The 12980-nt window shown below is 41.6% G+C and overlaps 2 protein-coding genes across 6 annotated transcripts in view; both read right to left on the bottom strand.

The window, feature by feature from the left end:
- The window catches only part of GKAP1 (G kinase anchoring protein 1), a 33770-nt gene extending 29401 nt beyond the window's left edge, over positions 1 to 4369 (bottom strand). The window contains exon 1 of the mRNA XM_030005046.2: positions 4264 to 4369. The gene's annotated coding sequence lies outside the window, so the exon portion shown is untranslated. The remainder of the gene's footprint in view (positions 1 to 4263) is intronic.
- Positions 4370 to 6611: 2242 nt separating this feature from the next.
- KIF27 (kinesin family member 27) overlaps positions 6612 to 12980 on the bottom strand; it is a 32576-nt gene continuing 26207 nt past the window's right edge. For 4 of the 5 annotated variants that reach the window (XM_030005778.2, XM_030005782.2, XM_030005781.2 and 1 more), the window contains 4 exons: positions 11906 to 12112; positions 10877 to 11075; positions 10260 to 10424; positions 6612 to 8623 (listed from right to left, as the gene is read on the bottom strand). In XM_030005778.2, coding sequence (XP_029861638.1) covers positions 8160 to 8623; positions 10260 to 10424; positions 10877 to 11075; positions 11906 to 12112 — 1035 coding nt within the window. In that variant the 3' untranslated portion in view covers positions 6612 to 8159. Of the gene's footprint in view, positions 8624 to 10259; positions 10425 to 10876; positions 11076 to 11894; positions 12113 to 12980 lie in introns of those variants that run through there. The other variant, XR_003922157.1, reaches the window with a different exon arrangement.

Genomic DNA, 12980 nt, shown 5'->3' with positions numbered 1-12980 from the left:
CATACAATTTGAAAACATTTCATATTTTCAAGCTGCAGTGATAGCAGCTACTTTCTTTGGAAATACAATTTAAGAGAAAACATCAAGATACAATTATTAGTCACACTAGAACAAGAGATAAAGAAAGATGAAAAGAGGTTGGACTCAGCCATAGCAGCTGAAGCTCTACCTCACTATGAAATATGGCTGCAAATTCCTCTCTCCCTTTTCAACAAATACAACAAAAATGCAACAGGTGTACTTCTCCTGTCTGACTGTAGCTGGCATGCAATTAAGTGCCCAGCTGACAAGCACATTAAGCAACTACTACCCATGGAATTCTGCTGTTATAATTCACTGAAGTACTTCAGTAACAACATGAAATTAAATTTACAAAAGTTTACTCCTGAATTGCATTTGTTTCCACTGAACAGAAAAAATGGATAGTAATAACCTTGTAGAGGAAACTGCAAATACACGAGATTATAAATTATTTTTCAGTTAAGTCTAGAAGAGCTGTTAACGTTGCTAACTCAGTTAGTATGACATTTCAATACAGCTATGCATATTACAGCAGGATCTAATCATCACACTTCTGCAACACTTAAAGATGGATCCAGTAATTCACCGAGGCCTACCACCATGCCATGCCTCACATTTTATTTAATACTACACCTACAATTCTGACAGCCAAATTTTACCAAGCACCTAATATTTTAGTTCCAAGATTTGACTCCCCTCCCCATAGGAAACCAATAAGCTAATCTCAAAAGCTTTCAGCTAAGCACAGATGCTTGCCACCCCTTTTACAAGACTATTTTTTTTCCTTTAATGGAGAATTATGACTTGTGGTGTTCTTTATTGTTATAGATATGAACAGTCTTATAAAATTAAAGCATTGACGTTCTTGAGCTTGAGGCTGTGCTCACAGAGGCTTTTTGATCACACAATAAAAGCACTCAAGTACCACAGAGTGTTTTGTAATTCCACAGATCAAACTAGATCTGAAAAATCATTTCAACCTTTACAGTGGTTTCAAGAGTTGGCAGTCCTAGAAATGTTATGTATTCAAAACAGTCAGTTGGCCAAAGCCTATCTAAATGCAAGTCAATTCACTTCCTTACGATATGAATACAGCAAAAATCTCCAAGAGGAGTAGGAGGAAGCAAGCGTGCTTGTGGCATCTACAGAGGTCATTAATACCTCAAATGAGATTGCAAGTTAAAAAAAAACAGCCCAACAAACGAACATCAGTACTTGGGAGTTGTTTCCATGTATGTCATCCATTAGCACTAGTCATACGCTTCTGAGAAGACCTCCTCTAATGTACCAAGGAAGTTATTAACCCTCCATTTTTATGTTAATGAAAAGGTCACTGATAATGGATTTCAAAGTTGCAACATCACTATGGCATTAATACACAGGTGGCACCAATACATGACCCAGTTCCAAAACTTTCTGCTTTGCAAATCACTAGCAGACTATTAGTTCAACTGTCTCTGCAATCTGTTTCAAACCATAAAGTTTGTGAGAAGAGCTCCTACAACCAAAATTACATATTATTCAGACTGATATATCAACAACATAAAATAAGTATGATACACCATATAATTTCAAGGCAACACAAAAGCATTTTTTATGGCTAGCTAGTAGTAATTTTTTTGGTGCTCTATTCATTCCTAGGTCATACTCTTCTACAAATCATGTCAGCCTATATGAACAGATTATTTTGGAATTTGATACTGTATCAATAGATTATACCAAGTTTGTCCCATTTATGAAACATGTAATGTATTACTTTAGCATGTCCAATACAGGGATTTGTAAACACCAAGTGCTTACTCCACCTTAAGTTCTCGGTAAACAAGGAGACATATTTAGAAAGTTACTGTGAGTGACATGACTGAAAAGGTTGCCTTTTTAACTTCAGTTCCCTGAAGCCTACTAAGTATATTCAGAAACATAAGATCCATCAATGCCCTGAAGAGCTTCGGTCTCATTTTAGACATGACGTAACAAAGATTGCAATAATAAAAGTAACACGCTCATCTGGTGCTACCATAACTTGAAATCCCTTTTGTATCAGTTACTTACACTTACCCACACGTTGCAGGTGAAACAGCTTTTGGAATACTTAATTTTTGAAAGCTCTACTGTAAACCGTCCAATACGTTTACTAAGAAGAGCTTCACACACATCCACAAGCTTGTTTTGTTTGAGCATCAGCAGCTTCCTGACCTGTGTGCAGCTTTGCACATGTGCGAGTTACCATTTAGCTGGCAAGTGTTCAAGCACCTCTAAGAAGTGAGCAGCATATACAATTTAGGAACCTCTAGTCTGATGCTAGTAGTACACTTTTAAGCATCTGTGAAATAACCACATAGCTTTAAATGTGGGGCTTTCCTATTTCAAGGAAAACAGGCTGAAGAGCCCAAAAACATAACCCATTTCCTATTTAACCACTTCTGCCATCAAATAAACTGCTAATAAAGATGCAGATTTTAGAAAACTTTGAAAATAGGGTATTGTCATGCTAAAGCTTCCTCCCACATACAATCTACTTATTTCTACCACTAAAATACATATTTATGATAATCTACAACCAATCTATCTTCTTAGCAAACACCTGAAGTATTGACTGACTTCAGCACGTGTTTGTAAAGCTGAAGTAACACCAACACACACAATATACATCTGTAAATAAAGGAACACGTCCGTTCCCTACTGGCACTGATCAACCTTCGCACTTTCTGCACATTGCATATTGATCTTCGCCCGTTTATACATTTACCACAGCAAGCTCAATCTACTTTTCCTTATCGGTGCATTTACAGGAAGCTTTGCACAGGAGGTCCTCCCTGTTGTACCAGCTCTCTCCATTTAAATTGCTTTTGTTTTATGCCATCTGATCAAAAGCTATAAAGCTGCATTAAACTTCTCTAAATCTTTAAAATTACTTAAAGTCAAGTCATCAGCTTGTCGATGAGTTTCACAAGTTACTCTACAGCCAAAAGAACCCAACCGAACAAACAAAAAAATGGTTCAGAAATCTACTCGAGAGTTGCCGCGCTGGCGTACATGGCAGCAATAAACCCATGGCGGGTAAAGGGCCTTGCACGGTTTGAAAGGGGAATATGGTGAATTTACTGCTGTGCTTTGGAAAAATTAATGTTTTTGAGGAAGAGTGTTTTTTAAAACATTTTTTTTAAACTCAGGATTAAAATGTAAAAGCGACCAGGCAAGTCTGACTTGAGTTTGAGCAGAGGATGCTGACTGACAACGTGACCTCCCTTGCTAGCTTTTCTTCCCGTGATTCCCACTCCTCCTCCTCCTCCAAAAAAAAAAGTTAATTAGTTAAGCTTTAAAGTTAGGAACGTTTATGTAACAAACTTTTAAATTTCACGCTCAATTTACCCTGCGTGACTAACGCAACAAACCCCACTAGCGTTCTCAGGTACCAATACATATTGGTAACCTTAAATAACCAAATAACCAGTGGTCAGTAAATAACTAAAACGTCCCAATGACGTTTTGGCTTCTAATTACGATCAGCGTTTTCGCTGTCGCTGAATTTTTTTTCCATCAGCGTTTTTCCATCAGGTTTTTCCATCACCTCTCTTCAAAACGCACAACCAGAAGCGGCGAGCCCCCTCTTTGTGCCACTGGAGATAAACCAACAGGCAGACTCACTTTTTGGGGGCGAGGCGCCTGCGTTCCCCGCTCAGGCAGACACGACACGCCCCCCCCCCCCCCGCACACCCCCAAGTTTCCAGCACAGCGTGAGTTTGCCCCGGTCACCGGCGGGCACGGGCGGCCCGACACGGTCACCGCGCACAGGAGGCCGGGCGGAACGGTGGCTCCCTCCCTGCAGAGGGGTCGGAGCAAAGGCGGCGTGCCGGAGGAGCCGAGGGCGTTAAAGCGGGGCAGCTCCGGGAGAGCGGCCGCCAGCCTCCCCAGCGCTCGCGGCTGCCCGGGCCGTTCAACCGACGCCGGCCGGCCGACCGCCCCGCGGCCGACACCTGCCGCCCCGCCACCCCCTCCCCGGGCCGGAGGCGCCGCTCTCCCGCGGGGGCCCAGGCGGACAGAGCCGCTAGCAGGAGGCACGGCCCCCGGCGGACGCCCTCCTTCCCCGCGGCCGCCACAGGCCCGCGGCCACCCGCTTCCCACCGCTGGCAGGGCAGGGCAGGGCAGGGCAGGGCAGAGCAGGGCAGCGCAAGGCGGAGCGGCGCCCCGACCGCCGCGGAAGGGGCAGCGGGGGGCGGGTGCCCCCCGCGGGACACTCACTCCGGTCGCGGCGGCGGGGCGAGGAGAGGAGAGGAGAAAGTCAGGTGAGATGAGGAGCGCGGCCGCGCCGCTGCCCCGGGCGGGCGGGCGGTTGTAACGGGCGGGGGGGGGGGGGAAGCGGGGGGGGGGCGGGCAACGCCGTCGCGGTCGCGCGCGCCGCTGGCCGGCGGGTTTGTTTACGTCCCTCGCCCGCTGGTTGGCTGGGCGCTGGGCACCGGGGCGCGCGCTGCGCTCCTGGCGCTGCGTCACGGCGGCGTTACGACGGCAGCCCGGCCGCCGCCGGCCGGTACGGGCTCCTGCCGGGATCAAAATAACTGCGGGGTGGCGCGCCGGAGGTCGAGGCGGGCTGGGACGCGCGAAACCTCGGCGTCGCCCTCGGGGCGGAGCTGCGCGGCCCGCTGTGGGTGCGCGGCCGAGCCGCCCCCGCCGAGGCCGCCGTGGTGGGTGGCTGCGGGAGGTGGGCAGCGCCCGGCCCCGGCCCTCGGCAGCCGCAGGACAGCCGCCCGGTGCCAGCCGGCACGAAACGCGAAGCGGCGCCCGGCGCTGCTGCGAGGTGCCGCCGCGCCGTGGGAGCCCGCGGGGCCGACCGCCTTGAGGCTCGGCAGCTCCCGCAGGCCAGAAGGGCCGGCCGTGTAGGCTACCCTGGGTTTTGAAGCGGGGGCGCGCCGCGCCGCGGTACGTGGTAAGGGCGGCACCCCGTCAGTCTAGCAAAACCAACAACAACACCCCCCCCCCCCCCCCCCCCCCCCCCAAACCCCGTGTCTGTCCTCTGTTCGTTCGCACTGTTTCCTTCAGCCGGTGCACTCTCCCTGCGCTGTACGGTTACAGAGCGTAGGGTACATCACCCAGGTTAACGAGGCTGCCCTTTGCAGCACAACAAAGTTTGCCGTATTATGTTTAGTGTTCGCTGCTAGGTAAAAATGATGTAATACTACAAACGCATAAAACGTGCCTTCGTTGAAGTGATGCCCCGCAAAGAGCTTTTCTTACAAAATACTTCCAGATTCTTCGGAAGCCTCACGTACAATAACCTGCTTAATCAGCATCCCGATCCTGAACATCAGAACCGACGTGCTGTGAACATGCCACGCAGTACAAGCGCATTCAAGCTGGAGCCTTCAAATCGGTCAGATTGAAAACCGCTTTGCCAGCACCAAAGGCCCCCACCACACACTCACAGCTGGAGTTTCAATACCTGTTAAAATCTCACCTTTAAGTTACTAAGAACAACACTTTGTTTCGGCATAGATGGAGTAAAACTTCCATGAACTTAACTAAAAGTCAGATTTGCTTTTCAAAGGTGGTGCAATTAATATTTATACAAATCAGAGCACTTCTGCAAACTACTTGTATAGGGTAACCCCACCGTTAATGTGCAGTGCTAAGCAAAGAGTCACTAATGGAAAGGGCAAGAGTCTATTCTAGAAATGCAGCCATCACAGTGTTCAGATGATCATAACAGAGAATTCAGATCATAAGTTAATTTATATTCACAGTTACTAGCTAGACAACACAACAGATTATACACATGGCGCTTTTCTTGTCGCTGGTTTTAGCAGGACGTAGCAGGAGAAACGGTTGCTTGTAAGTGACATAATTGCATGGTGTATCACTGCAAATTAGCTCCATATCGTTTTTGCCCCCACATTGCACATCAACTAAATGTCAATGAGGGCCATAAATGCCAGTGAATAACATCAAGGAAGTAAAGACAGCCATAATAAAAGCCTAAAAGCCTATTGGGTAAAGTCTTGGGTCTAATTAGCAGAAGTGAGAGGAGCTACATATTGTCTGAAAGAGGTAAAACCATTTCATTTGTTAGCTCTATTAGAGTTACATAAATGAGAACATAAATCACTGTTTACCTTTCTCTTCCCTGTGTGACTGCCTTACTGGCCTCTCTCATTTGTTTGCTTATGTTAGGTCCCTCTCACAGTCAACAATTCTTCCGCTTCTCCAAAGATCACAAATGTGTGTGATGTATTTATCTACCTTAGCATCAGGTGACATTGCAGTTACGTCTTGAAATGGGTGTGTGGCATACAGAATCTAATGTTTAAATTACTGCTTAATCTGCAGCGTCACAGCTACAGAAACCTCCAAACCACCAGCTGACATCTGCTAGTGATGGAGCTGTACTTTCCTACATTTTCCCTTGCTTATTTTGCATCCATAAAGAACAGGTTTTTCACTTGTGGAAAACTTCAAAAGAAGAGGAATTCATGTTTATTTATAGAGTAGCATGAGGTGTATGATAATGCACGGCATTATCTCGACTAGAAATGCCTTCAACAATTCTTTCACCTAATACGGAGACGTAGTAAATAAGTAACACCTTTGAAACTGTATTTACTTTTTTCTGTTTATTGCTTTTTGACTAGAAACATTAAGTGAATGATACATACACTAATATTAAACTTAACGTTAGTTAAGGCTCAGTACTTCCATGACAGTAAAAACAATCAAGCCCAATCCAAAAACGATCAAGACAGACCCCAATCCTTATCTCACAATTCAGCTGAACAATAGGTAATAATTAGGTATAATTGTGAAAGATACAATCATTTGACATGTTAAGTGTTTTATCTATCTGATTAGAATGAAATATTTTGTAGTCTACTCAGAAAATTTTAAGATGTGCCACAAGACTATAGGTCCACTTATCATGCTGTAATAGCATCTCCATAGTGTGGACAGTTTTGAACTGTGGTTGCAGCGTGGAAAAATGCAGTTCTTTTATACCTATAGCCACACATGCTCTACACAAGGCCTTGTCTAGAAAACAGCAGAAAGCAAAAATTCCTAAGTACATCTAATAATCCAAGACAACATTTTCAAACATAACTGGCTGAGGTCCACCACTACAGTAAACTAACCTTACTTTCAGTACTGCCACTTTTTATGTAGGAGGGAGTTACGGTTAGAAGTGTTAATCTAATTTAAATGTGGACATTCTGGTCTCTGCCTTCAAGCGTGTGCAGCTGTTAAGCATATGCTTCTCAGTGACCACTGTCCTCTTACAAAAAAGATTTGCTTTTCATCCTGAATGCATTACCAGCAACAGTATAGCAGTAAACCAAAGGCTATGTGTAGTCCTTGCTCTGAAACAGATATGGAATCCAGAAGAATATTTTGTCTGTAAAAGGACATGACTAATTAGTACAAATAAATAATATTGGTCCATCTGGCTTACCTAGAGGATGCTGAATTTGGTCCTCTGTTTTTTTTTCCATTTTGCCAAGTGCAGTTCTTTAAATGCCCAACAAACAAAAACAGAAAGTGAAATAAGCAATTATCTTAATTTCATAAATAAGACACCAAGAAGAAAAAAAAAGTAAGTACTTTTATGTTCCTTTTCAGGAACAAATTTATCTTTAGGTACCGATTTTGATCTTAGACATGGCTCATATAAAATGTTTTTAGATAAAAAGCATGCAGGAGCCAGTCATTATCAATACTAGGTGACAGTCTGGCGACTACATTTTCTAGCTATATATCCAAATAAATTAAATAGTTTGTTCCTGTTTCTGACCCAAGAAAGTGAAGTACAATATTGGTCTAGGAAACCTAAGTTACACAAGTGCAGTGCACTTCACAATGCAATTTTTGAAAACCATATTTTTTGAAGTTACTGTAAAAACCCTAAACCAATACAAATAATTTCTTCAATGTTAAAAGGCCTTTGAATGAAAAGTTATTGGATACTGCGTTAATTAAAATCCATCTCAGATTCACTGAAACTGTGAACATAACACCTAACGACTTGATAGTGAGCAATAAGAACTAAAGAACACTTACTCATTTATCCATGGTTGATACTTAACAAGACCATGAACAAAGGAATCTACTACAGTTGCTTCAGTAGCAACAGCTATTAAAAATGCAATGAAGAGTAACTATGTCTTAGTGACACTAGACTTTTTGTCCATTTCGATGGAATCTGGAGCAATAGAACTGACACCAACTCCAAGGCTTGAGCGTCTCAAAGATAATTCAGAGGGAGGAATATGACGTAGCTCTCGGCGAGACAGTTTTACTGGAGTTACTCCTTGAAACTGTGTTATGGTCTCTCTTCTCTGGATGACAGAAGGTAGCTGAGGATGAGATTTTGAAGGCTGAGCTTCATCTGTTCCTGTTTTGTCATCACTGGTGCTCAACAAACATTCTTTGTTGCACCCGAATTCTGAAACATCTTCTCCAAGCTTGTATGAATTCTGCTGTGCTCTTAAAATACTTGTTCTGTCTGTTCCTTTTATTTTCCCTGGTCGACTACTGGTTTCAGGGTTAAGTGTTGACTTGAATTCTTCAGAAGCAACTTCTGCTTCATCTTGACTGGATGCCTTGTCACCAGCACTGTTATCTAAAATGACATTTATCAGGACATAAATAGCTAAAAGTTACAACTCTTCTGAGTGCCTGCCATCAAGAAATATTTGTTAGTCAATACAGTAACTTGTAGTGTGAACGTGGTAAAAAATCATCAGCACCTCACATTTTGTCCCTTCTGTTAAAAAGTTTGTCATCTACAAAACCATCAGAGGTATTAGCTGTTACTTTCCTCTGACAAGGTGCTGGTAATACAAGCCTCACTATTCTAACTTGTAATGTATCCTAGTAGGCAGTCTTAAAACAACTGAACCATGACAGTCAAATATGAAATTATTCATATTGAATATTGATATTCACAACACACAAAACACATTCTGCATATTTGACTGTAATGTACACACAAGGCTTTTGTTATTTTTAAAGCCTAGCAACAAATTGTAAAGTGTTTTGATTGCATTGTATTGCAGCATGCCTCAGAATGTATTCAAAAGAAGAATAGCCAAATACAGAGTATTTCTTATAAAACTTACAAACTTATGTATTCAAAAAAGCTGGAAATTTACAGGGATTTTCTCCCTTCTTCTCCTTGCTACCATTTGGCTAGGATGGGTGTTCCCCACAGGGATACATGTCCTGAATTACACGCTTCTTTGTATACTAGACACAGAACAGTCTTTCCCACGCTCATTTATAATCCAGCCTTTGGAATATTTATGTTCACAGTTTGACAGTGTACTTTATAGTAATGAATGTGTTGGCTCATTATCCTGCCTAGAGGGCAAGGGCTGAGCATTAATTCACTCTGGGAGCAGCAGGTATGTGATCAGCATCTAGGTGTTAGTAAAGCATGGCACTGCCCAAGTAGAAAGAAACAGAAGCATCCATTGGGAGGAAAAACCAGTCATGCTGAGCATTAAGAAGAAACACAGGGCCAAGAAGGCTGTATTGTGCATGTGAGGTGTTGGCGGTGGCATCAAGAGGTGTGAGACAACCAAAATGGTGACAGAAATTGAACCTTCTTTTCTCCTCCACCTGAATAGCTCTATTGTAGGTTTGGATTCTGGCAAGTAGGACATGGAACAATTGAAAACTTATAGTAGCAGTTGGTTGTTGATTTGTTTTTTGGGTTTTTTGTGTCAAAGCACAGAATCGGATTAGAAAGCTCTTTTTTTTTCTTTTTTTCCCCTAGAAGTGTGTAAATCCTCTCTTTTAGCCTTAGTAAATAAGTAACTAAAGTAAGTTAGTAACTGAAATTATGGAATTCTTCACTGACAGTCTCCCAGTGACTTTTATGAAATTGAGTGCTGGGAGCAGCCTGTCTAAAAGCATGGCATATGACAAAGCTGTTAGTTAAAATGTCATTCAGACCCTTTCAGATAGTAAAATTCCTTTCTCTTAATCACAACAGCTTGAGGTTGTAGATGCTGAAATTATCCTAGAATCCAGAGAAAATAGACCAAGAATTTAAACCACGGTATACCACTGCTACAGCTACAAACCAATGTTGTCTCTCCTTTGAAACTGGGGGAGAGGTGCAATATATTCCTGGAGAACAGTTAGTTCATTAAAAATATGGTTTTTTGTCTATCTGATACACTTCTCTGTGTTCACCACCCTTCAAATGGTCTATTGACAATTGCATAAATATTTTAAGATAATATACTCACATTTAGTGGATGCCAATAATTGATGGGATGACTCTCCAAAGATGCCCTTCAATTTCTTCTTCAGCTCTCTGCTGGTTTTCTTATAGAAAAATAAGTCTTTTTCCAGTTGCTGGACTTTTACTTCATACCCTTTCAAGGTTTCTGCAATACCTTCACTATCTTGTTCTAGGACAAATAAAACTAGTTTAAGAACCAAATATCTCTGTGCCAAAAATCAAGATGCCCAACTAGACAGGGTATGTCTTGTATCTTGCTGAGACTTTGCTTGCAGTGTGTATATTTTAACTAGTATGACACAGGACCAAAAAGGCCATGCCAACGCCACCTGTCAGTTTTAATAGGAGTATTTAGAAGATCAAGACCAGCAGGACCGGTATCTTTCAACTTTCCAATATCAGCAAATTCAATATGAAAACACAACAATTCTGATACTGCTTTAAAAAAATATTCAATTTTCCGTTCATCCTCAGCATCCTACACAAGATCAGAATTACTGACAGCCAAAATATATCTCTGAATGTTGTGTTGTTCTTTTTTTTTTTCAGTTGGAATATAGTATTTCTCAGTAGTGACTGAAGATAATACTTGCTGTACAATCCCCCCCAAGCAGCAAATACCTTTGAAATGATGCAGTATTAACTGTAGTTTTTTCTCATGTTCTTTATGTTGTAGGGTCAGCTGCCTGTCACACTGCAATTTGACGTGTTCAAGTGCAGATTCTAATTCACGTATTATGTTATCCTGGTCTATGACCTTCATTTGCTGTTCTTCAATCTGCAGTTGTAATTTACGTTCAGACTCACGTAGGCCAACAATCTAAGAAAGACATAGGCTTCTTTTGATTTATCAAACCATTTTAATAAAAGCTTTTACCCTTCTGCTTAATAGATTAAAGCATACAAAAGCAATGGTATCTATAAGCCATAAGCTTATATGGGAAACAGACTTGCCCGCTGCTACAAGTTCACACTTTAGAAATGAGCTCTGTACATTTTCACCACATGGACTAGTGGATTTTTTTAATAAGCTGTGCAGAATTTAAACTGAAACAAAAGTGTTTTCCTGATTCTGGAAAACTTCCAACTTGCATCCCACAGACAACTTGTTCACAAAGCCACAAAGACACACCATGTCCTCATGCACTTCATTTTTACGTTTCCAGATGTCAGTATGATTCTTCAGCATGTGGCTGTACACACTGCAGGCAGTGTATGCAAAAATAGTTTATACTGGATTTAGAAAAAAAAATAGGAATACTAGCCTGAGCTTTATGAAGCCTGCAGTTGGGAAGAATTTCAATACAACACCACTATTTAAATATATTGCTGCTCCAAAAGTTAGTAACACAGAGCACTGGAAAGGACCAAGGAAATTTCCAGATTTGCAGCACCTTTTAAGCTAATGACCCCAAAATAAAATATACAAAGTTAACACATAAGTATCCTATTTAGGTTAATGTAAAAATTTAAAATATTTGAATTAATAGCAGATCTATGTAACCTGAAGAGATTTTCACCAAAAGCTTGTAAAATTTATTTTTATTTCCTGACACCATTTAATTTAATTTCATTTCATTTCATTTCACTTCATTATCTAGAATAGTAACAGAAAATATGATAAAATATTATTCAGTACCCAAAACAAACCTTGTTGAAATATTTGAAGATGATAGCTCTGAGCTCAGCAGCAGACAGGGAAACTAATTTTCCTATTACATTATTCTCGCTCTGTGAAAGAACCTGAGAAGATGACCTAAGCAAGTGCTGGCGATTCTGAATACTTTCATTTTTGTAATCAATAGCAGCCTCCAGGGCTTCAATTCCTTCTTCCAGCTGGAAAAGCACATGTTCTTCCTACAGAGAAACACATGAGTGAGATCTTTAAAAAAAAAGTGTAGAATTAATGTTTCTATACATAAGACATCCTTAACTTTATCCTCAAGAGTGAAACTAAACTTAAGGGCAAGACAAAATAGTAGTAGTGCAGAGAAGGGAATGGGGAAAATAACAGGTAGAGTACAAATCTAGAACACTTGTCTTTTTCTGCAATAGTACCCCTTCCATGATACAGAGGTCAATGAAATGGTTCATCAGAAAACCAGAAGTCATGTTTCCCTTTTTATCCTTCTCTCATCCTCCCCACAGTTTGACTGGTGCTATTATTTTTTTGGTTGTGCTAGTTTTCTGTTGGATTAATGAATGAATCAGGTCAGTAAGGAGTTTGGTGACTGTAAGTTGTGTAGGGAAGTGGCAGAAATGCATGGCCTGAAGTACTGCAGAAGATTTTGAGGAGTGAGGCAGGTAGGGTTCTTCCTGACACATTATCACCTCAGCCATGTGTCCATACTGCTTCTTAAGACCTAAAAATAATCTGTCCATTTTATAGGAATTTATTATATCTTCAACATAATTATACTGATCAACTCAAGTGTGGACTATCCAGGTAATATGACTTGTTTTTGCTGTAAAAATATGGAGGCATTCAGGTGAAGTTTGCTTTTTCACAAAATCCTATGAAAAAAGTCAAGGGGCATCACTATGTGAGTACACTGCCTTGTTGTATGTCCTGACATTAAAATACCTGCCTATGATAAACTGATGAACTTCTAGTTCCCTTATTTCTGGTTATATGATCCTTAGGTGACTGGAGTTTGTCAAGGCACTAGGTGAATTAAGTCCCTCTGAACATAAACTTTATTCACTGCTAAGTAAGTAGTGCTAT

Source organism: Aquila chrysaetos, chromosome Z, assembly GCF_900496995.4.
Source record: "Aquila chrysaetos chrysaetos chromosome Z, bAquChr1.4, whole genome shotgun sequence".
NCBI lineage: Eukaryota > Metazoa > Chordata > Aves > Accipitriformes > Accipitridae > Aquila > Aquila chrysaetos.
This window is presented reverse-complemented; position numbering and strand designations above follow the sequence as displayed.